The sequence below is a fragment of the Pongo abelii genome, chromosome 1, assembly GCF_028885655.2.
Source record: "Pongo abelii isolate AG06213 chromosome 1, NHGRI_mPonAbe1-v2.0_pri, whole genome shotgun sequence".
Lineage (NCBI taxonomy): Eukaryota > Metazoa > Chordata > Mammalia > Primates > Hominidae > Pongo > Pongo abelii.
This window is the reverse complement of record NC_071985.2, coordinates 80,051,052-80,077,687: the sequence shown is the minus strand read 5'-3', so window position 1 is coordinate 80,077,687 and position 26,636 is coordinate 80,051,052. Positions and strand designations below refer to the sequence as shown.

The 26,636-nt window shown below is 35.8% G+C and overlaps 1 protein-coding gene across 4 annotated transcripts in view; it reads right to left on the bottom strand.

The window, feature by feature from the left end:
* Positions 1-26,636, bottom strand: part of KIFAP3 (kinesin associated protein 3) — a 167,125-nt gene that overhangs the window by 108,193 nt on the left and 32,296 nt on the right. For all 4 annotated transcript variants that reach the window (XM_054547730.1, XM_024242841.2, NM_001135394.1 and 1 more), the window contains 6 exon segments: positions 18,573-18,727; positions 11,107-11,162; positions 10,165-10,306; positions 7,332-7,431; positions 6,251-6,375; positions 3,760-3,858 (listed from right to left, as the gene is read on the bottom strand). In XM_054547730.1, the coding sequence (XP_054403705.1) occupies positions 3,760-3,858; positions 6,251-6,375; positions 7,332-7,431; positions 10,165-10,306; positions 11,107-11,162; positions 18,573-18,727 (677 nt within the window).

The window sequence follows — 26,636 nt, the reverse complement described above, 5'->3', positions numbered from 1 at the left end:
TGGTAAATATGTCCTACAAGAAACATTAAAGTAAATTGCTCAGGCAAAAAGAAAATGACAGCAGACACAAATACGGATCTACACAAAGGAATAACATCAATAGAAATGGTAAATCTACAAGTAAATATATAAAATTATTTTCTTATTAAATATATCTTTAAAATAAAATTATGTATATAAAATGACAATGTGTTATACAGTTTTTTGTTTGCTTGTTTTTGGTTTTTTTTTTTTGAGACGGAGTCTCGCTCTGTCACCTGACTGGAGTGCCATGGTGCAATCTTGGCTCATTGCAACCTCCGCTCCCGGGTTCAAGTGATTCTCCTGCCTCAGCCTCCTGAGTAGCTGGGGACTACAGGCATGTGCCATTACACCCAGCTAATTTTTGTTTTTTGGTGGAGACAGGGTTTCCCCATGTTGCCCAGGCTGGTCTCAAACTCCTGACCTCAAGTGATCTGCCCACCTAGGCCTCCCAGAATGCTGGGATTACAGGTGTGAGCCACCACATCTGGCCTTATTATAGGGTTTATAACATATGTATAAGTATAATAAATGTTAGTAATAGCATAGAGGTGGGAGAGGGAAGAAATGATTGCAACACTAAGCATGAAATGGCACAAAATACTTGACAGCAGAGTTAACTTATGATAAGTTAAACATGCATCACTTGTAGGTAGACAACCATGATTAAAGATGTATAATATAAACCTTAAAGCAATCAATAAAATAACAAAAGACTTATAGCTAAGCTAACAATGGAAATAAAATAGAATTTAAAAAATCTCAAATCCGTAAGAAGGCAGACAAGAAGGAAAAAGGAGAAAAAGACACATACACACACAAACATGCAAAGCCAATCTAAATGCTGTTCATTAAAAAACACACTTAATATAGACATAAATATATTAAAAATAAAAGGATAGACAAATATATCCCATGCTAACACTAGTCACAAGAAGAAGTAGATTAACATAAGGTAGATTTCAGACCAAAAAATATTACCAGCCATGATGAAGAACACTTCATATTGATAACAAGGACAACTCATCAATAGCACATCTACATCCTATATCTTTATGTCCCCAAGAATACAGAACTTCAAAAATACATGTACTGAAAACTGGTAGACGTGCAGGAGCAATAAATAAATCACAATTATAGTCAGAGACTTCAATATTACTCTCTCAATAATAGAAAAAGTACAGAAAAACATCAACACATGTAAAGACTTGATCATCAATTATTTGGGAAAAAAAAAAAACTCCCTTCTAAATAACCCAAGGGTCAAAAAAGAAACCAAAAGAGAAACTGGAAAGTATTTAAACTGAATGAAAATGAAAACAGGACATATGAAAATCTGTGGGATGCCATCAAAGAAGTGCTTAATGGGAAATTTATAGCACTAAATATCTGTATTTGAGAAGAAAGGTCTTGAGTAAATGACCTCAGCTTCCACCTAAACAACAACAACAACAACAACAACAACAAAATAAGAGCATATTAAACCCAACGTAAGCTGAAGAAAAAAATATAAAGATCAAAGTAGAAATCAATGGAATAAAAAATTGGTAGGGCTAAAAGCACCCAATATCAACATTTTCTATAAGCTACGGTAATGAAGACACTGTGCTATTGGCATCAAAAACACACAAAAGTGATGGATAGAACAAAATAGAAACCCAAAAATAGGCATGACACATATGGACAAATGGTTCTGACAAAGATATAAATCAATTCATTAGATAAAAGAGTGTTTTCAAAAGTAGTACTTAAATAATTAGCTATTTATATGCAAAAAGAATGAAGAACTTTGATCCATTCCTCACCCCATATACAAAAATTAACTCAAAATGTATTATAGCCTTAACTAAACTCTTAGACTATACAACTTCTAGAAGAAAATATATTAGAAAATAATTGTAACCTTTAGTTAGGAAAGGATTTCTTAGATACAATACCAAAACCATGATCCAAAAAACACTAAGTTGGAATTCATAAAAATGTAAAATTCTGCTCTTAAAAAGATACTTTAGGAGAACAAAAATTTCTGCAAATCACATATCTGATAAATGCTTATATCCAAAACATATAAAGAATAGATATAAAACAATCCAATTTAATAATAAGGCAAAAGTTATGAAGGCACACTTCAATAAACATAAAGAGATGGCAGATAAGTACATCAAGAGATGCTCAACATTAATCAGCCACTAGGGAAATTCAAATCAAAACGATATACATTCATGGTGAGAATATAAAAACAACTATTATAGAAAAACATTTGGCAGTTTCTTACAAAGTTAAACATACACCTATCCTATGACTCAGCCATTCCATCATTAGGTATTTAACTAAGAGAAAAGAAAGTGTATGTCCATACAAAGACTTGTAGAAAAATGTTCACAGAAGCATTAAAATTGCCAAAAACTGGAAATATTCTAATGATCATCAACAGGTGAATACAAGGAAATACTATTCAATAACAAAAAGGAATAAACTATTGATAAATGCAATAATATGGATGAATCTTTAATTATGCTGAGTAAAAGACAAAAATGCACACATACTATATGATTTCACTTATATAAAACTCTAGAAAATGCAAACTAAGCTAAAGTGACAGAAAGCAGATCAGTGATGACTTGGGAATGAGGAAGAAGGCAGAAGGAAAAAGGAAAGGGAGAGACTGTAAAGATGCATGAGGAAATTTTGGGAGCGATGGATACGTACCTTATCTTGATTATGGTCATTATTTCATGGGTATTTACATATGTTAAAACGTATCAAATTATATACTTTAAAACTATACAGTTTATTGTCTATCAGCTATACCTCAATAAAGCTGTTAAGAGAGTATACAATATTTGCATAAATAAAGTATTTGGTTAGAAACAGAGCTTAAAATTTTGCATGTTAAAAAAGTCAAATTAGTTCTTTGAAACTTCTACATGAAAACAATTGCTTTCTTGAGATCTGATGCATTTTGGATTGTATGCTAACATAGATAATACCTATTATTTTCTAGCATATTTTAAAATGAACTTTTGAAAATCTGACATTTTCTCCAACAGGCTGAACTAAATTACTTCGCTTCAAATATTTAAAAAACTCAGTGTAGTTAAAATTGCTAATAATCTTCACAGGATGAAAATATTTTGGGAGTTAACAAGTATTTCCATGTACAAAGTTAGTCAAACACCAATAAACTACATGAATCATCAAATAGTCAAGTATAAATCAGGACTTAAATTCACACTTAAAAGCCCCATGTCATTATCACTAACCATCATAAGATTTTACATCTTATCAGTAACCAAGAAACCATACTATTGAAGTTTTAAATATCTTAATAAAGCTAGAGACAAGGAATTCTTTTCTATTAAACAAGAGAAATATTTTAAAATTTTTATATCAATTTCCTAGGAAAGCAACAAAATAATTCACTTTATAAAACAAGTAAGTTAGAGCTGAAAAGACAAAGATTGATATCATTGAAAAGGTCACACGCTGGATTAAAAAATCCTTTCTTAGGAAATAAATAATAAGTATACAAACATTTAGGAACTAAATGGGGAAAAACAGTAGAGTGAAATTTAAAACATTACCCATGCTAAAGACAGACGAACTTGTAGCATATTAACATTTATAGAACTTTCAGCTATTCTCACATTAGCTTTACAGGTATGATAAAAAGTGAACAAAACAAATGTATTTGGAGTAAGTACTTTGTTGCTTTCCTCATTGCTTAGGAATTCATACCTCGTAATAGCTGTTCCTGTTTTACCACAAGCCCCTGGTACTTTTTAAAGGTTTTTTCATAATCCTTTCTCAAGGTTTGGTTTTCAGGGTCTTCATCAAGTAAACAACTTGTTAAGGATCATCCATACTCATTGAAGGAAAAAAAATCTACTGATAAATTCTATGAGCAACGGCACTATTAAATTTTACGTGCAACTTTATCCAGTTATTTTTCTCACCAAAAGTTTAACTAAAATGTTATCTGCATAATAATTGTGCTGTAACAGCACTTCTTATCTAAGTGCTCATGGATTCCCTGGGAGTCTTTGGGTGAACAAACTTCTTTATGTAGCCCACAGCTAACATCATTATAGATGTTTGAACCTCACCAAATACTTGAATTCCCAGAAAATATATGTGAATATTTTATATAGGTGCACAAGTCTATAACTTTCAACAGATTATCAAGTTGGTCCATGAACCAAAAAAATTACTGCCTCAGAAAGAGTGATTTAGTTACTAAGAACACTGGATTTTACTTCAGACAGATGCCCTGAATATTCAAAGGATATAGATTAAATCTAAAGCTTTTGTAGCAGACTTTTCAGACTAGAGATGCCAAGAAAGAATTAACCCAAACTTAAAGGTAAACAAATTTTTAAAATCACATCTTTTGGTCCCAAATCGTCCCCTGGACTTCTTGCAAAAATAATCAGTTACTTCAGTATCCCCAAGCATATGAGTCAAGCATATGACCCCAGAATATGAGTCAATGAGCTGACCTTGTTGAATACCACTTGTATCAAAATACAAAGAAATTTAGGACACAATAAAATAGCAACATGTCAGGAGAAATGACCAGAATGCTGATGTCATTTTTATATCCCTTCAATTACCATAATCTGTTGAGTCTAAGATACATTTTCCTCACACCTTAACATCTCCAAAACTGGATGTGTCTTATAATCCCTGATGTGTCATAGTTTAATAGAAAGCATATGTTCCTCTCCTTTCACTTAATTAAACAATAGTAAATCTTAAAATTAATGGTGTCTGATAGAGAAATACAATATGTCCTAAGATATCAGTTCTTGTCACCAAACAATAACAAAATGCAAATTCATGATTGCTAAAGAGTTCCACTAGTGGTTCCCTCCATACTTATCCAGTTTAAATAAATTTTGGGTACCACTGAAGCATTCAGGAGTCTTGTGACTCCAGAACTGATGTAAAGTCTCTAGGATTCTTGGGTTGTTGATGTAGTTGAGTCACTATCAATCTAGATGCCAGAAGTTTATGGTATGCACAGAAAATGTATAAACCTGAAAAGATTCTAATTAAGAAAAGTCAAAGCTTGGGTGTGGGTGTGGATTTTATAGTATCTTGGAGTTCCATGTGACAATAATAAAAGCCTAAGAGATTCTGTACACAATAACCTGAATTAACCTGTTACAACATAGATTAAATTGAAGCCTCAGGGTTTCCAGAGGCCAAAATTAATATAAAAGTAAGGTCCACTTTTGCACAAAGCAGAGTTAAAAATGTATGACATTCTGCAAAACAGAAATAAAGTTTTCACTTTTTAAAAGACATAATAAACACTTGATTCAAAGGAAAGTTACCAGCATGCCTAGTTGATCTGCAAAACACATCATGTTTGAACAGATACAAATAAACCAGGGGCCTTTGATCTAGAAGCATTGAGTTTAGAGGCTAAAATATGATAAATATCTTCAAATATGAGAATAATTGTGATGTTGAAGAGAATAGCCTTATTCCATATTGCTTTAGTATACAATACTAGAACTAATGGATAGAAGTTATTGGGGAATGGACTTCAGTGCACTAAGCAAAAGACTATTATAATAAACAGAATGCTAAACCACAGAATGGGTGAAATAAATAAACACTGACATTGTTAAAGAGGAGCCTATGTAATAACATTTGCCAGGGAAGTTGCAGAATATTTTTATATTTGCAAGATAGGTTAAAACAGATACCTAAGTTTCCTTTCACAGGTTCTATCTTTCTATAGGCCTTTCAAATTTTTATTTATTAAGAACAGTATTTTTGCACTTTCCTAGAAAAATAGAACCTTTAACTAGGTTCATCACCAAATTTACACCCATTCTAATCAAAGTCACCTTAGTACTCACACAGAAGTATATAAGCAGCAGTGGTGGGCCAGGCTTCAACTAACCAAAGGATCTTAGTGGATGTAATGACGTAACCACTTACAGGCTCACCTACTAAGTTACCCGACACAACTATTACCTGCTCCTTCTACCTCATTAACTAATAAAGGTTGTGAAGAGACAAAAAGTGAATGTCAAACTGTATTCATTTTGATAGTTTCAATCTACTTCTTAACCTTCAATAACACACTCCTGCATTGTTTCCAAGTAATGCAATTAACAATTTTTAAAAAAGAAAAAAGAACAAAACCATCCCACCCATCCAAAACTTAAAGCAAAAGGCAACAGAGGGTTCAAATGCCACTCTAAAAGGATATCAGCTTTCTTCTTCTTTGAGAGTTCTTCTTGCCAAAGCTCATGTCTTTTTAACTCATGATCAATAATATTCATACACAGAGCTCCAATTTTATAGTGAGTAATAAGTCCATGAAATTGAGAAAAGCTTCAAAGAAGACATTTTAATATATATTTAAAAGATTACATTTTATGGGTACAGGAAATTTGTTTTTGGTGATCACTGGTACAAACCACGTAGAAAATAAATTTGATATACATATTTTAATAAATGAATATATCCACAATACACTAGGAAGACTTGCGACTATAAAATTACTTTAAATATATCACACTACTCTTACCTAAAATACAGTTATTTTTAAGAAGTTAGAAAGTAGACATTTTTTGTAACTAACCACCATATTAACTACTCAGATATTCACAATAGATTTTTAGATTATTGTCTAACAAAACTAATAATGTAGCAATACTAGACATACATTTTATTTATTGTATAAAACTGACATCAGAGAATTAGTAAAGTACTAGTAATCAGGTTTTATATATGTTTTCTAGACAATACATTAATCCAAGTATTTATTCAATAAATATTTATTTGCTAATACTAGCACATTTTTAGAACAGAAGCAGCAATTCTCTAGGAATTGGCTAGAAACTTTTCATAATGTCTTAATAAGTATCTTCTTTCTTAAGGATATATGTGTATAAATAATAAATACGAATACATGACAGGTATGTGTTTGCACATACATGCGTATATATAACAATAACATTTACTGATCACTTACTCTGGGTCAGGCTTTATTCTAAGTATTTTAATTTTTAATTCATTTAATCCAAAAAACTATCCAAAGAGGGTGCCACTATTACTATCCAAATTTTACTCATAAGGAAATGGAGGCATGAGTGGGTATAGACTAAATGAAAGATAGAATAACAGATAGCAAGACAATGGGAAACAGGAATAAGAATTCAGCAGTAGAGCATAGGCAGACACACAGAAAAACTGAGAGAACAAGTGATCTACAAATTGAATCAATGACACAGACAAAGAACAAGAGAGATACAGGAGTCTTTTTATTTAATAATTTTTATACTTACCTGGAAAAACAAAAAAAGATGTAAATTATGTTTGTAGCCAACTCAACACTTTGCTTCCAGTCTTCTCTCAGGACCCTTGCTAATGCACCAAGAGCAGTTTCTAAAGAAAAAGGAGAGGTACTGAAACGATCATTCTCCTTGCTCTGGTATAAAGGGTGATTGGTTTTAAATGTCTAGTTATTAATAAATAACAAAGCTAAGATAGAACTGGGACAAAAAGTAGGATGCTTCTTTCCAACACAGACAGCTACTTTTAAAACTAAAATGTAATTTTACTTAAAGATACGTAACATGCTGCTTCAGGTAGTACTATACACAGAAGTAATCAAATATGATTTAGATAAAGTGACATATGTTATGGTGACAATAAAATAATCAAAAAGGCTTTCATTTCTTAATTTAATAACCTTAAATTAAGAACTGTAATCTTACTACTGCAGTACTGATTTTTTTAACATCTGATTTAATGTATTTGATAATATGAAAAAAACTTGAATAAGTCTAGAAAAAATGAGCAGGTTAGGAGACTAACACTCATTCCATTAAAGCAAATTAAAAACCAAATAAAATCTATACACAGAAAAATAAATTTAATATTTCAGTGTCACACTGAATTTATGCTAATAGCCACAAATAAAACAAAAAGCTTTCACAAAATTAACTTTCAGGTAGGTTAATAAGCATTTCTGCTAAAATTTTCTCTTGAGGAAATGAAAATTATAAAGTAATGACACTAGTTTCAAATCAGGTTGGTACATGGCATACTAATTCTTAAAATAATTAAAATAAAATAAAATATCTGTATGTTAAAATATAGAAATTATAATTCCACTGTTCTTAATAGATACTCAGGATTTACAATAGTACTTTATGGACTGCATTATGAGTATTTATTATGGTAATGAAAATGTTCCATATTTGAGCTTTCTGGCTATTCAAACTATGAACAAAAATTGATTGTATTAGTTATGAATCCACGTAGTGACAAATTTTTTGGCAAATTAAAAATCATTCTATGATAGCATTTCAGAGTATTATTCACATTCACAATGTAGAGAACTGGAATAGTACATGCTTTGAAAAAAATTATTTTGGAGTCACATAAATAGGTTGGCAATGCATATTAACAGCAAAGCCTCCAAAAAGTCCTATTTAATAAATAATCTGGTGTAGCTTTGTTCAATCTAGTAATTTCCAAAGGTATTTGACCACTATAATCCAGAGAAAATAGTATTTCTTTAAATACTAGCCTATACAGAACTGTTCTATAATGTCATAAATTTAGGCATAGGTTTAGTGACCTATTTGCAAAATTTTATTTCATTTTTCTTCTTAAAACAGAATAGAGAAACATCTCAATTAAAATATAGTTACAGGAGTTGTACACAGTTTACTGAGAAACAGCTAAAAGAAAATATAGTTTACAAGAGGTCAAAAGACAACACAAAATTAATTTCTACATTGAATGCAATCATAATCAAAATCCCATTATGTCTTTTCACAGAATATGATGAAGTAATCTCAAAATATATAAGACAAATGTGCAAGACCAGTAAAGCCCATTTTGGGGTGAAAGAAAGCAATTTGGAACATTTTTCCTACATATTCTAAAGTTCAAATCAAAATACAAAACAACACAGCAATAGTGTGGTATTGGTATGTAAATCATCAAATAAAGCAATGGAACAGAAGGAGAGGGAACACTAAAACAATTCCATGAAAATATGAAACAGTACCTGTCACAGAATAAGTTTTCAAGAATTATCTACTTCATAAAAGAATGGCAAGCATATAGCAGAAAAGGCATTTGAAATACTTATTTGAAAGTACTGATTGAAAAAACTATTGATTTGAATTATCTTATCCAGGTATTTGGCAACAACCAGAAAGGCATTCTCTCTCATGTAATGCAAACCAGATAATAAACACATCTTTCCTATTTTGTTTTTGGCAAATGTATAATCAGAAAACTATGCATTTAAAATGATTCTATAGGCAGGGCGCCTGGTGGCTCACACCTGTAATCCTAGCACTTTGGGAGGCCGAGGTGGGTGGATCACCTGAGGTCAGGAGTTTCAGATCAGCCTGACCAATATGGTGAAACCCTGTCTCTGCTAAAAAAAAAAAAACCACACACAGGGCGTGGTGGCACGCACCTGTAATCCCAGCTACTCAGGAGGCTGAGGTGGGAGAATTACATGAACCCGGGAGGCGGAGGTTGCAGTGAGCTGAAGGTTGCAGTGAGCTGAAGGTTGCAGTGAGCGGAGATTGTGCCACTGCACTCCAGCCTGGGCAACAGAGGGAGACCCTGTCTCAAAAACAAAATCAAAACAAAACAAAAATGATTCTATAGTGGTGTTACTGAGAAAAGGGTGTTAAAAACATTCTATCTCCTTTTCTTGTTACTATCAAGTACTTTTAGTGAAAGGAAAGCAAATACTTGATGTGAAATTCAATCTCAACGAAACCGCAAAGATTAATAGCTTTCCCTGTGCTACGGAGAAAAACTAATATTGGAACTTTAATTTAATAAAACACGATATATATATTTATGCAAATGTCTAAAGTTTGATCTTATATCCTACTTGAAACAATAAAAAAGCTTCCCAGAGTAAAAGAAAGAAAACGTATAGTACCATTAATGCTTAATTTTCCTTGTTTACATTAAATGGTTTGTGAATTCTCCAGAGAATACTTAAATGCTACACTCTCAATTTAAGAAATCTGAGTAAGAAAGAAAGAAAGAGCTGGAAAATATATGAAGTCTTAAGTTTTGTATAAATAACTGTAACTTATTCCTCTATTATAATTAAACATGTTTTATAGTAATCACCATTCAATAGTAGTTCTTCCAAGTTATCAGGATTTCGAGCAAGCTGCAGGATCAAAGCAGAACCCCGAACCTTGTCAGGAATATCTTCATATAATAACTCAATATATTCATCCATGTCATTAATGTTAGCAACTTCATCAATCTGAAACGAAGAGGCAGAAAGTACTCATCAACAATGCTCAACAGATCCACTGTCAAAGAAATGATATTTTGTGATCAATATACTGGCCTTTATAACAACACACAAATTTCCAAAGAACTCATAGTAGCCATCTTTTTGGATATGGAAATTTTAGACCTTTAGACCTAGGACTCTAATACAAAACCCCATGATAAAATGAGATGTATATAAACTTTAAAAATTGTCTATCAATATAAAGTATCTTAAATGTAATAGAAAATATTTGTATCTACATTAGATTAAACAATATTTCAAAACATATTACAATAAGAATATGTAAACATTTTTACCCATCATTTATCAAAATTAATTGTCTAGAAAGCACACCTAGCCAGGCACGGTGGCTCACAGCTACAATCCCAGCACTCTGGGAGGCTGAGACGGGCAGATCACAAGGTCAGGAGTTTGAGACAAGCCTGACCAACATGGTGAAACCCCATTACTACTAAAAATACAACAATTAGCTGGGCGTGCTGGCGCATGCCTGTAATCCCAGCTACTCAGGAGGCTGAGGCAGGAAAACCGCTTGAAACCGGGAGGCGGAGGTTGTGGTGAGATGAGATGGAGCAAAAAAAGCAGAACCAATACTTTTTGTCTTTTTCAATTAAATAATGATTTTCTACCTTTTTCAGGTACCTCTGAGTTCAGTCATTTTTTTAAAATACCACATGTGCTTAATGTGATTGTGTGTATTATTGATGGAAAAAGGCAATAATCTTACAATCCAGTCTGCTATTAGATCAAAATGCATGCAGTCTTACCTCCATTCCTTCAAAAGGAGGTGGATCTTTAGGCTTGCTTGATTTTTCTTTTTTCTCTGTAAAAAGATTTTTTTTTAATAAGGAGAATTAGGTTTTTAGGGTTTCTAGGTAATTTTTATTTTCAGCAGCTGAGTTTAATTCTAGCTAAACCGGGGATATTAAAACTAAATAGTTTATGAAATAATCTCTTCTCAATGTATAAAAATGCTCATATATAATCCACTTGATTTAATGAGGATATCAAGGAGAGTATAAATTAATAAAATCTATAACTAATTACCAACTCCCTCCTTGGTTAACTTTTTGGGTATGTAAGGTATACAGTCAGACTTGCCAATAAGAAGCAAAATAGTCTGTTCTAAGTATCTTCTCTTTCCCTTCCTAATTCAAATTTAAGGTAGGAATAGGAAAATCAATAAGGCAAAGAAAAAAGTACGACTTGAGTACTATAAAAACTAAAATGAAAATTAACAAAGCAGAAAGAAATAAAAATTGGTAAATTTAAAACCTAAGACATAGAATAGTTGTTAACTGGTTCTTTTTTAACAAGTAAAATTAAGATCATAAATTAAAAGGCAAACATTTATTACGTGTGTTAATTAAATCCTCACTTATTCCCAAATAAACAGGTATCCAAAGGTGTTGAACACAAGTTTGAGCCATTCATTTATATTGAATTATCTGATTAATGGCATAATTTCATTTTTTTAACAAAAAATCTATCAAATATACTTTATGGATATGGATCATAAGTCTAAGTAATGTATGTAAATTAAAGTAAGTTAGAATGTTATCAAAATTTTTGATTCCACAATTAGCAAATAAATATATGATAGAATTAGTCATTATTTTCAGAGGACAGTACCCATTCTGTATAAGCTCATACATTCTCAACAGCTTAATTCTGCTTCAAACAGATAATTTACTAAGACAGTGGTTTTAATTATGCAAAAAAAATCACTGAATGTAATGAATCAAATAAGTATTATTATTTTGTTTCAATCACTTTTAAGATAAGGTTTCTGGCTTTGGAATACTGCTTACCAAGTAAAAGAGTTTTAACAAAGAAAACCAATAGTTTTCTAAAAAGTATATATTTAATATACATTTCCTAAAGCATTTCCTATATCTTCAATTATTAATAATACTCTACCCGGGTAGAGAAAATACTGATTTGAATTATTTTATCCATGTATGATGACATGGAAATTTTTTCATATTCCTCTAATTTCTGGGGAGCAAGATAAAACCACTGATTTGCCCTGAAAACTCAGTGAGTTTTTACTAGTTCAAAGATATTTTATTCTAAATGCCTTCAGAATTACATTAATGTGGCACTAGGAAATATCAACTATACTATACAACCTACAATAAGTAGACACAGATCTTAAAAGACTACCAGATTTGCTTTACTACTTGGATTTACTGGACTACGCGATCTCTCACCATTTACAGACATCTTAACAAGAATATTCTACCAACAAAATATTTGTTTAATAAAAATCTCCCTTGATAATATTTTCCTTATCTACATAGTACTTAACTGAATGCCAGCTATGTGATTAGAAGCAATCGTGTTCAAAATGTCTATTTTTGCTTTTTTTTTTTTTTGAGATGGAGTCTCACTCTGTGCCAGGATGGAGTGCAGTGGCACGGTCTTGGCTCACTGCAACCTCTGCCTCCTGGGTTCAAGCAATTCTCCTGCCTCAGCCTCCTGAGTAGCTGGGATCACAGGCGTGCACCACCACGCCCAGCTACTTTTGTATTTTTACTAGAGATGGGGTTTCACCATGTTGGCCAGGATGGTCTCGATCTCTTGACCTCATGATCCGCCCACCTCAGCCTCCCAAAGTGCTGACATTATAGGTGTGAGCCACCACACCCAGCCCTTTTTGCTTTTAAATAAATTTACAACCATTTAATTCATTCAACAAATATATGTTGAACATCTATGTTAGATACTGTATTCACAGCTAATAAAAGTATATATTAAGTACAAGGCATTTTATTTGCTGTGGATGAAGAGAGACTAATTTGAAAAAATTCCAAACAAAATTTTCTTTTTTTTTCCCACTTAGTCCAATCAAAACTTGAGCATTGATACATTATTTTAAGAGCACCAGCTGGGCACAGTGGCTCATGCCTGCAATCCCAGCACTTTGGGAGGCCAAGGCAGGAGGATCGCTTGAGCCCAGGAGTTTGAGACTAGCCTAGGCAACATAGTGAGACCCCGTCTCTACAAAAAATGTAAAAAATTAGCCAGGTATGGTTACAATTTCGTGGTGAACTCATAAAGGGATACCCCTCGTAGGCATCTGCCTGTGGCTCGGTGACCTCTTGACATTTCAGAGGCCCAGAGATGAATCCAAGTGGCTGCCTGGCTTCTTTAAGCCAGGGGCTGTCTCTGGTGTCTCCCTTGCCAGCAAGGCATTGCCGACCTTCACATAAGCTTTCTTGGAGTACAGAAACAGTTTCTGAATCTGAAAGACTTCTCCGGTAAGTACTGCCAAGGGCAATCGACATCCCTTTTGCCTTCTCCTGATCTGTTGGCCTCCTTAAAGGTCCTGTTCCCTCTTCACAAGTCCTGCTGACCCTTCCCAATCTGTAAAAAGGGCCCTGTTTAAGGGGAATTTCCCCAATTGGAAGGAGAATAAAGGGCAATGTTTGGGGGAAGTACTCCCGGGCGATTTGGTTTCAGTTATGAAACCTGGTTTTAGAGTTCTGACTTATCAGGGTCTCATGTCTGTTCTTATCTCGTCCTGTTTGTGTGTGGGGAACCCAGAAGGAAACATTAGCAGAAGTTCAATGTGCCTAATGGGTGGAAAAGGGGGTCTGTTTTATCTGTTTTGCTAGGTTAAAACTTGGATATTGAGCCAAGTAACTGGTGTTTGTCTTTGTTATGTGTATATTGTAATTTTGTCTCGGTCGATATGGGAAATGCTAACTTAATCCCTCCTACATCAAGCAGCCCCTTGGATTGTATCTTGCAAAACTGGGCAGCTTTCAGCTATGAACCCATGAAAATAAAGAAAATGGTTTTCTTTTCATAATCAGCAAGCAGGGTGATCAGAGCTCTGCTCTTTTGGAAGCCACAGTTTAAGAGAATCCAGGAACCTGACAAGCTGGCAACAGGGTAGTAAGAATCATTTACCAGTCAGGTTCCTGATCTCTCTGTGTGAAATCTGGCTGAGCAAAAGGTAAAAAATCACTGTCTCCTGCAAGGTTTTGATTAATAGGAGAAAAAGATGTGTATGACTAGTCTTGGGAAATATTGACTGTAGTATACTTTTTGGTTTATGAATATTCATATTGTTCCCTTTCTTTCCAGAAATAATCTTTTCTTTGTCTTTCTGTGTTCTTCATAAAGGGGAGGTACTAATTGAGGGTTCCTCTCATCTTGTTTTACGTCCTTGAAAACTTGACCTGTGACTGAGTGGGTGCTCTATGAAACAGAACAATTCCTTTATACTATATACTCTGGTTTCAACAGTTACTTCATTTTGTTCTTCTTCTACATTGGCTACCTTCTTGGAGACCACAGCTTGCAGAGGCATTTTATATTGTCCTGACATAATTTTCCACTTTTGTGGGTAGCTTCAAGGCTAGTGATCTGAGCTCACACAGACCCACATCTGAGCTTTCTCTAGCCTTAAGGCCCAACCCAACAATCCCTTTTACTTTCATTTTAGCCATTATAGGTAACAATAACCAAGGAATTGAATATTATACTTTTTTCATATTAGTTTGCATTTCCTTATGCATCCAGTGAACCAGCTCCCCAGAAGTTGTATCCATCTCCAAATTCACTGTAACTTTTACCTTTAGTAACTGGGCATAGCCTAGCTGCAGTTCCATGCCATGGATGACCACATGGTCACCCAGGAATCATCCTCCATCCTTTTATAGATTAATATCATCAGCTCCCTAAGGAACCTGTACTGAAATGGATTATGAGAGTAATTTGGGAGCAGTGTCTTTGGTTTCAAAATGCTGCAGAGTGAAAGAACATGTTTGGGTTGGTACGGTACCCACTGCTCACTATTAAACAATTGCAAATGGCTATACATGATCCAGAAAAACAGGACATTATTAGTGAGGAAAGAGTTAGCCTAATGAACTGGATAAAAGCCACTTTAAGGTCTCTTTAACCTGAGAAAGGGGACTGTCCGACTCCACCTATAACTGCCAAGTGGAGTATCCCAGATGAAGCAGCTAATGTGGTTTGTATGCAAGCCATATGGGACTGGCATTACGATGACAGGAATATTCACCCCTTGAATATGCCCATTACCCAGGTCATGGTCAGCTTCTTCTCATGGGTCTTACAGATGCTAACAGAAAATATTAGGTTAGTTAACAAGGGAATGGTGAAGGGTAGAGGGGAGGATCAAAGGACTCATCCCAGGATGATGGGAAGTTTTAACAGTTATCAAGAAATATGATGAATGAAGAAAACATTGATAGGAGTAAAAATAAGAGGAAAAGAAAAGGGGAGAGTCATGGGTCTCATCCCAGCAGAGTGAAAATCTTTAGACAGTTATTAAGAAATTGAATGAATAAAATGGAAATTGATGGGGTTGAAATAAAGGCCTTAATTGCTGGTTCCCTCAATATTAAAGGGTACCAAATCAGTTTTCTGTACTTACCCCAATTGGAGACATTTTTTAAAAAATCAGAAGACAAAGATCAGAATGAGAAAACTGACCAAAAATTGCCTGGGGATGATGTTGAGGTGATTAATCAACACAAAGATTGACTAAAAAGCCTTGGTCCCTTAGCTAAACCCTCTGCTGGGTACACAAATCCCTTTTCAAAGGAGAGGGTAAAATGGTCTGGGAGTGAAGAGAAATTCCCAGGACCAGAACATAAAATGTAAGGGTGGACAGGATTATCAAAGTTGAAATGTTTATATAGGAGTTTTGTAAAGCAATTGTGTGTTCTTTACCTAAATGTCTTATGAAAATGGATACTGTATCTGACTAGGGGATGTTTCCTCTACCTAGTACTATAAAACTGAAGGCACACAAATCTGCCCTTCAAGCTACAATTAACTGGACATACTAAAATGGGAACCAATAAGATTGCCTGAGCCCACAGAATACAGAATAGAAGCTGGAGTGCTGGTAGGAACAAATTCTCCATGTGATAGCCTTTTCTGGAATGCTTACTGAGGCTTATAGCAAAAGTCTGTGAGCACATCCCAATGATGACTACTGTGACTCTGGACTAGAGAATTTCCACTTAAGAGGCATTTACTGCCTTGTTATAGGACATTAACTGAAGACATTCTATGACGGAAGGACATAAAATGATCATGACATCTGAAATACCCATGCTATTTGGGGCAATGTCAGAAACAGTCTAATTGTGGTCAGCAGTGCCCAGAAGAGTTCCATAATAAAATGGAGATACTTTGTATATGATCATGCTACTTGGGAAATTCAAGGAGGAGATACTCATGAGCAGGGAGCCTCTTTTTCCCCAGGACTGACTCTGAAACTGTGTGAGAAGGTGCAGGATTCTACAGTGCCCATTAAACAGCTCTTACCTGACTGACAAAGAGCTGCCTGGTTTATGAATGGCAATTCCAAGGTGAACAGACAACAATCTGTTTGGAAGTCTGCTACTCTGACTGAAGAGGAGTCAAGAAAACTTTTTTTTCTTTTGAGCTATTTATAGCTTATGACAAGTAAAGTATATCTTTATGAGCAAAATTTGCCTTTCTGCCTGAGTTCTCACAAACGTGGAAACTTCATTCATAAGTATTCTTATTTTATGGCAATACAGTTATTTGTATACATTCAATAAGAATCTGCTTTCTTTGGTAGCAGGACACAATTGGAGATGCTAGCTACTTTACCAAGGCTTTGACTGGATTGGCATATTTTTAGATACGACCAGACTGCTTTGAGGAGTTGACATTGACTTTATAGAGCCAATAAAAGCAACTCAGAAAGACTAGCCTTCTACCTTGTCTATGTAGTTTTTTTATAGTGTTCCTCACCTGTGATAAGTAAAAAATGTTACTTTCAACAGATCCAGAAACCTCAAGTTATTTTGGGACCTCCGCAAGAGATGAGTGGAGGTCCCAAAATAACCCAATTCATATAGGTATCTGTCGGCATGGATAAATCCTTGGTTTAGCTAACCTTAAGGCTTTTAAAAAGTCTAAACTAAGATTCCTTATGGAAAAGTTCCTGCCAAGTCAACTTAAAAGAGCCTATATGGCCAATGAATATTCTTGCCATACTTTATGCAAATAGGCAAAGTATAACACTTATTTTGCAAATAAATTGGTCCTACTATAATTTGTCTTTGGTAGAAAGGGAATACTAGAGATAAAAATTTTGTTTCAAAAGAAACTACGGTATACCTGTTACTAGATTCTAGTCTTGTCTATTACTTTTGAGTTTTTATTGTTTTCTACAATTTGAACTAAACCTGAATTCTTCCCTGGCTACAAGTCTTCAAACTAAGATTTTCAAAAATTTCTTCCATTTTTCTGACTTGAACTCTGTTCCAGACAGAAATATAGTTATAACTAAGCATTAATAGGCTATACTTTGGCCCATGTCCTTGTTGCTAAAGTCACATAGCACTACATGCTGACCATTTACATCCCCATTGTTCTTACAGACAGGATCTCTGACGTTAGAATCATAAGGATTTTGCTTAAGGATCATTTAAAATGTTTTTCAGACCCTGAGTTGCAGTGAAACAGCTGACGCCAACCAGTCAGAAGACCCTCATAGAGGAATGAAATCAGCATGAGAATACAGCTTCTTCATCATCCTGTCCCATTACTTCACCTTACACTCTGACCAATCAACAATCTCCACACTTCAGCCCAGTCCAAAACCCTTAAAAACTCTAGCCCCAAACTTCTCAGGGAGATGGATTTGAGGTTTTCTCTCATCTCCTAGTTTGGTGACCCCCAGATTAAACCTTTTTCTCTGCTGCAAAAAAAAAAAAAAAAAAAAAAGAAACAAAGACAAAATAAAGATTCATGAAAGTTATATCTTTAGGATAGTCTAAGGCATATGATATATATTTTAACACTTACATAATCCATCCAAATGATAAGCAAATATAAAAAATAAGTTTATAAAATATCAGTCTAGTTGGGGCAGTGAAATTAGGTTTTCTGCCCCAAATTCTCTCCTTTAATTATTCTAGAATCAATATGACAGACATTTCCTTTTTTATTCTTACTTCAGTGTATGTGTACACACACAAAACATGAAAAATAATTAGACCATTTTATGTGGAAGCATCTAATATAAAGCCTACCATGAAAGCAATTAATGTTTATTCTTTGTTGTTTACTCATTCATAACACTGGTGAAAAAAACCTACCCAACATCAAATATCAATAGTTTGATAAACTTTTTTTTTATAGTTGCTTGATGAACTATAATCAAACAACTTTGGATTTGCATTAGGAAGCCAGGAATTCTACTACTTACCTTTTCCTGACAATGAATCACGGCGGTTTTGTAGATAGTACAACAGCTGTTCTACCTCATTTAGTTTTGAAGGATGAATGAGTTTACATTCTTCAACCACCTTCCTTGCCAGGGAAGTTATATCTGTGTTGGCATTGAGACTCTTAAGTCGAATGCTGTAAGTATAACAGAATTTTTCAATTCACGTATTATAAAAGTAATAACTTCAATACTACTACTTTAAAATAATTTATAGATTATAAATTATTATAGAGAGCCTGGCCATAGACTCTTAGTAAAATAAACTATTAGATATAATTAGGCTTAGAAAAATACAAGGCAGTAATTTTCTGTGAACTAGACAAACAAAATAACAAAAGGAACACAAAATCTTTTTCAGACTCTCTAGGCAAGACAGCATATTCAGAGATTCTGTTTTAAAACAGTATTTCTGGTATAAAATATATGAAGTCTTCAGCATTATTAAATGTAAGAATCCATACCATCATAAATAAATCATTTTCTTGACCATACCCACAAATGCTAACTTTTTTTCAGCTAGGGACAAGACACAATATTGATATGTTCAGATTCAGTTGTTCTGGTGGTAACTATATAGAAGGTAAAAGCAAAAAAAAGTGAGATCCGGCCGGGCATGGTGGTTCATGCCTGTAATTCCAGCACTTTGGGAGGCCAAGGCGGGGGGATCACGAGGTTGGGAGTTTGAGACCAGCCTGGCCAATATGGTGAAACCCCGTCTCTACTAAAAATACAAAAAATTTGCCAGGTGTGGTGGTGCGTGTCTGTAATCCCAGCTACTCGGGAGGTTGAGGCAGCAGAATTGTTTGAAGTTGGGAGGCAGAAGTTGCAGTGAGCTGAGATCGCACCATTGTACTGTGCGACAGGGTGAGACTCTGTCTCAAAAAAAAAAAAAAGTGAGATCCACTTTAAGATCTATATGAGGAATTTTGAGGAACAAATGAATACATTTTATACTTAAGTTAGTGCACTAAAAAACAATAATTAGCCAACACCTCCTTCCTTTTAAAGTTAGCCCAGGAAATTCACTGGGAACCCATTAAGAAACCATTATTAAGAGTTTGGAAACAATTGCCTAGTTACACAGATTCAGGGTACCAGGAAGGGGTATAAAGACATAAAATTGACTCTTCAAAGTGAAGAGTCAACCTGGTGTCAAAAGACTGTCAAGCAGATGCTCCCATGCAAAGTTCTTTTGAAAAAGAGAAAGATGAACAAGCAGCCACTGTGTAGAATTATTTTGTGTTAAAGATGGCTAATTTCTGTTGGAAGACATCAAGGAATTAGAAGGGCAGGAGTGGAGATCTCAGAGCAATGTCCTGTAAGCTTATTATCCATATGTAGATGATTTCTCCCGAAACCATTCCAGCAGAATGACTTAGATATTATTCCCAGCTATATATTCAACCCCAAATTTGGTTCTCCTGGGGTTCTACAAGCTATGTAATAGCTTTTAATAAATTCCTTTTCTGTTTAAATTTGCTAGAGTGCCTTCTAATGTTTACAAGAAGAACTCTAGCAGTATTCTGTCCCTTTATTTCTTCCTTAATTTATTTGGGTTTTTTTTTTGGTTCCTACCTTTTAAGTCTTTTAATTGTATTATATTTTTATATAGTCTTAGCTGCACATCAGAAGGCATAGAGAGAAAGAAAGGTCAATACAGAGAAAAACTCTAAAAAGACCTCTAGTTTGCTTCCAATTGTTTGCAATTACGAGTAAAACTGCTATAAACATTCAAGTGCAGCTTTTTGTGTGGACATGTTTTCAACTCATTTGGGTAGATATCTAGAGGCATAAGGAGGGGCCAAGATGGCTGAACAGAAACAGCCTCAGTCTGCAGCTCCCAGTGAGACCAACGCAAAAGGTGGGTAATTTCTGCACTTCCAAATGAGGTACCCAGTTCATCTCACTGGGACTGGTTAGGCAGTGGGTACAACCCATGGAGAGCAAGCAGAAGCGGGGTGGGGGGGGGGCATCGCTTCACCCAGGAAGTGCAAGGAGCTGGGGGACCTCCCTCACTCAGCCAAGGGGAGCTGTGAGGGACTGTGCTACCTGGCCCGGGTACTATGCTTTTCCCACAGTTTTTGCAGTCCACAGATCAGGAGAATCCTTGGTGAGCCTATACCACCTGGGCCCTGGATTTCAAGCACAAAACTGGGTGGCTGTTTGGGCAGGCAACGAGCTAGCTGCAGGAGTTTTTTTCTTACCCCAGGTGCCTGGAATCCCAGTGAGACAGAACTGTTCACTCCCCTGGAAAGGGGGCTGAAGCCAAGGAGCCAAGTGGTCTCACTCAGTGAGTCCCACTCTTATGGAGCCCAGCAAGCTATGAACCACTGGCTTGAAATTCTCACTGCCAGCACAGCAGTCTGGAGTTGATCTGGGATGATTGTGCTTGGTGGGGGGAGGTGGGTCTGCCATCAGTGAGGCTGTAGTAGGCAGTTTTCCCCGGACAGTGCTAAGGAGACTGGGAGGTTTGGACTGGGTAGAATTCACCACAGTGTGGCAAAGCGGCTGAGGCCAGACTGCTTCTCTATATGCCTCCTCACTGGGCAGGGCATCTATGAAGGAAATGCAGCAGCCTTAGGGACTTACAGATAAAACTCTCATCTGCCTGGGACAGAGAACCTGGCAGGAGGGGTGGCTGTGGGCACAACTTCAGCAGACTTAATCTTTCCTGCCTGCTGGCTCTGATGAGAGCAGCTGATCCTGACAAGGGAAATTCTCCCAGCACAGCACACCAGCTCTGCCAAGGGACAGACTGCCTCCTCAAGTGGGTCCCTGACCCCCATGCCTCCTGACTGGGAGAGACCTCCCAACAGGGGTTGATAGACACCTCATAAAGGAGATCTATGGCTGGCATCAGGCCAGTGCCCCTCTGGGACGAAGCTTCCAGGGGAAGGAGCAGGCAGCAATCGTTGCTGTTCAGCAGCCTCCACTGGTAATACCCAGGAGGACGGGGTCTGGAGTGGAATTGCAGCACACTGCAGCAGACCTGCAGAAGAGGGGCCTAGCTGTTGATAGAAAAACTAACACACAGAGAGCAACAACAACAACAACATCAACAAAAAACACCCCCCCCCCCAAAAAAAATCCCCATCCAAGGGTCATCAGCCTCAAAGATCAAAGGACAAATCCATGAAAATGAGAAAAAACCAGCACAAAAACGCTGAAAATCCCAAAACCCAGAATACCTCTTCTCCTCCAAATGATCGCAAGTCCTCTCTAGCAAGGGCACAAAACTGGATGGAGAATGAGATTGACGAAATGACAGAAGTAGGCATCAGAAGGTGGGTAACAACTCCTCTGAGCTAAAGGAGCATGTTCTAACCCAATGCAAGGAAGCTAAGAACCTTGATAAAAGGTTACAGGAACTGATAAGTAGAATAACCAGTTTAGAGAGAAACATAAATGACTTGATGGAGCTGAAAAACACAGCATGAAAACTTCGTGAAGCATACACAAGTATCAATAGCCAAATCGACCAGGCAGAAGAAAGATTAGAGATTGAAGATCACCTTGCTGAAATAAGGCGTGAAGACAAGATTAGAGAAAAAAGAATGAAAAGGAAAAAACAAGGCCTCCAAGAAATATGGGACTATGTGAAAAGATCAAACCTATGATTGATTGGTGTACCTGAAAGTGACAGGGAGAATGGAACCAAGTTGGAAAACACACTTCAGGATATTATCCAGGAGAGCCTCCCCAGCCTAGCAAGACAGGCCAACATTCAAATTCAGGAAATACAGAGAACACCACTAAGATACTCCTCAAGAAGATAAATCCCAAGACACATAATCATCAGATTCTCCAAGGCTGAAACAAAGGAAAAAAAGTTAAGAGCAGCCAGAGAGAAAGGTCAGATCAACTACAAAGGGACACCCGTCAGACTAACAGCGGATCTCTCTGCAGAAATTCTACAAGCCAGAAGACAGTGGGGACCAATATTCAACAATCTTAAGGAAAATAATTTTCAACACAGAATTTAATATTCAGCCAAACTAAGCTTCATAAGCAAAGGAGAGATAAAAGCCTTTCCAGACAAGCAAATGCTGAGGGATTCTGTCACAACCAGGCCTGCCTTAAAAGAGCTCCTGAAGGAAGCACTAAATATGGAAAGGAAAAACCAGTACCAGCCACTGCAAAAACACACCAAAATATAAACCACTGCAAAAACACACCAAAAAATGGGCTAAATGCCTCAATTGAAAGACACAGACTGGCAAATTGGACAAAGAATCAAGACCCATTGGTGTGCTGTATTCAGGAGACCTATCTCACATGCAAAGACACACTTAGGCTCAAAATAAAGGAATGGAGGAATATTTACCAAGCAAATGGAAAAAAAAAAAAAGCAGAGATTGCAATTCTAGTCTCTGATAGAACAGACTTTAAACCAACAAAGATCAAAAAAGACAAAGAAGGGCATTACATAATGGTAAAGGGTTCAATGCAACAAAAAGACCTAACTCTCCTAAATATATATGCACCCAATACAGGACCACCCAGATTCACAAAACAAGTTCTTAGAGACCTACAAAGAGACTTAGATTCCCACACGATAATAGTGGGAGACTTTAATACCCCACTGTCAATATTAGACAGATCAACGAGACAGAAAATTAACAAGAATATTCAGGACTTGAACTCAGCTCTGGATCAAGTGTACCTAATAGACATCTACAGAACTCTCTACCCCAAATAAACAGAATATACATTTTTCTAAGTGCCACATGGCACTTATTCTAAAATCGACCACATAATTGGAAGTAAAACAATCCTCAGCAAATGCAGAAGAATGGAAATCATAACAGTCTCTCAGACCACAGTGCAATCAAATTAGAACTCAGGATTAAGAAACTCACTCAAAACTGCATAACTACATGAAAACTGAACAACCTGGTCCTGAATGACTCCTGGGTAAATAAAAAAATTAAGGCAGAAGTAAAGAAGTTCTTTGAAACCAATGAGAACAAAGAGACAACATACTAGAATCTCTGGGACAGAGCTTAAGCAGTATGTAGAGGGAAATTTATAGCACTAAATGCCCACATCAGAAAGGTGGAAAGATCTGAAACTGACACCCTAATGCCAAAATTAAAAGAACTAGAGAAGCAAGAGCAAACAAAGTCAAAAGCCAGCAGAAGACAAGAAATAACTAAGATCAGAGCAGAAATGAAGGAGATAAAGACACAAAAAACTCTTCCAAAAATCAATGAATCTAGGAGGTGTTTTTTCAAAAAAATTAACAAAATAGACTGCTAGCTAGACTAATAAAGAAGAAAAGAGAGAAAAATCAAATTGACACAATAAAATATAATAAAGGGGATACCACCACTTATCCCACAGAAATACAAACTACCATCAGAGAATACTACAAACACCTCGAAGCAAATAAACCAGAAAATCTATAAGAAATGAATAAATTCCTGGACACATACACCCTCCCAAGACTAAACCAGGAAAAAGTCAAATGCCTGAATAGACCAATAACAAGTTCTGAAATTGAGGCAGTAATTAATAGCCTACCAAACAAAAAAAGAAAAAGGCCAGGAACAGATGGATTCACTGCAGAATTCTACCTGAGGTACAAACAGGAGTGGGTACCATTATTTCTGAAACTATTCCAAACAAGAGAAAAAGAGGGACTCCTCCCTAACTCATTTTATGAGGCCAGCATCATCCTGATACCAAACCTGGCAGAGACACAACAAAAAAAAGAAAATTTCAGGCCAATTTCCCTGATGAACATCAATGTGAAAATCATCAATAAAATACTGGCAAGCTGAATCCAGCAGCATATCAAAAAGCTTATCCACCACAACCAAGTCAGCTTCATCCCTGGAATGCAAGGCTGGTTCAACATATGCAAATCAATAAATGTAATCCATCACATAAACAGAACCAAGGACAAAAACTACATGATTATCTCAATAGATGCAGAAAAGGCCTTCGAAAAAATTCAACATCTTTTTATGTTAAAAACTCTCAATAAACTAGGTACTGATGGAACATATCTCAAAATAATAAGAGCTATTTATGACAAACCCATAGCCAATACCATACTGAATGGGCAAAAGCTGGAAGGATTCCCTTCGAAAACCATCACAAGACAAGGATGCCCTCTCTCACCACTCCTATTCAACATAGTATTGGAAGTTCTGGCCAAGGCAATCAGGCAAGAGAAAGAAGTAAAGGGTATTCAAATAGAAAGTGAGGAAGTCAAATTGTCTCTGTTTGCAGATGACATGATTGTATATTTAGAAAACCCCATCGTGTCAGCCTAAAAACTACTTAAGCTGATAAGCAACTTCAGCAAAATTCTCAGTATACAAAATCCATGTACAAAAATCACAAGCATTCCTATACACCAACAACAGACAAGCAGAGAGCCAAATCATGAGTGAACTTCCATTCACAATTGCTACAAAGAAAATGAAACACCTAGGAATACAACTTACAAGGTATGTGAAGGACCTCTTCGAGGAGAACTACAAACTGCTTTTCAAGAAAATAAGAGAGGACACAAATGGAAAAACATCTCATGCTCATGGATAGGAAGAAAAAAATGGCCATACTGCTCAAGGTTTATAGATTCAATGCTATTCCCATCAAGCTAGCATTGACTTTTTTCACAGAACTAGGAAAAATACTTTAAATTTCATATGGAACAAAAAAAGAGCCCATATAGCCAAGACAATTCTAAGCAAAAAACAAAACAAAACAAAAAAACCCCAAAGCATCATGCTACCTGACTTCAAACTATACTACAAGGCTACAGTAACCAAAATAGCATGGTACTGTTATCAAAACAGGGATAAAGACCAAAGGAACAGAACAGAGACTCAGAAATAACACTACACATCTACAACCAACTAACCTTCGACAAATCTGACAAAAACAAGCAATGGGGAAAGGATTTCCTATTTAATAAATGGTGCTGGGAAAACTGGCTAGCCATTTGTAGAAAACAGAAACTGGACCCCTTCCTTAGACCTTATACAAATGTTAACTCAAGATGGATTAAAGACTTAAATGTAAAACCCAAAGCCATAAAAACCGTAGAAGAAAACCTAGGCAATACCATTCAGGACATAGGCATGGACAAGGACTTCATGACTAAAACACCAAAAGCAATTGAAACAAAAGCCAAAATTGACAAATGGGATCTAATTAAACTAAAGAGCCTCTGCACAGCAAAAGAAACTATCATCAGAGTGAACAGGAAACCTACAGAATGGGAGAAAATTTTTTGCAATCTACCCATTTGACTAAGGTCTAATATCCAGAATCTACAAGGAACTTAAACAAATTTACAAGAGAAAAAACAAACAACCCCTTCAAATAGTGGACAAAGGATATGAACAGACACTTCTCAAAAGAAGACATTTATGCGGCCAAGAAACACATGAAAAGAAGCTCATCAGCATTGGTCATTAGAAAAATGCAAATCAAAATCACAACGAGATACCATCTCACGCCAGTTAGAATGGTATTATTAAAAAGTTTCGGCAGATGCTGCTCAGGCTGTGGAGAAATTGGAATTGGTTTAACTATTGTGGAAGACAGTGTGGTGATTCCTCAGGGATCTAGAACCAGAAATACCATTTGATCCAGCAATCCCATTACTGGGCATATACCCAAAATATTATAAATCATTCTACTATAAAGACACATTAACACATAGGTTTATTACAGCACTATTTACAATAGCAAAGACTTGGAACCAACCCAAATGCCCATCAGTGATACACTGGATAAAGAAAATGTGGCACATATACATCACGGAATAATACATAGCCATAAAAAAGAATGAGTTCATGTTCTTTGCAGTGATATGAAAGAAGCTAGAAGCCATCATTCTCAACAAACTAACACAGGAACAGAAAACCAAACACCACATGTTCTCACTCATAAATGGGGATTGAACAATGAGAACACACGGACACAGGGGAGGGAACATCACACATCAGGGCCTGTCAGGGGGTGGGGAACAAGGGGAGGGAGAGCATTAGGACAAATATCTAATGCATGTAGGGCTTAAAACCT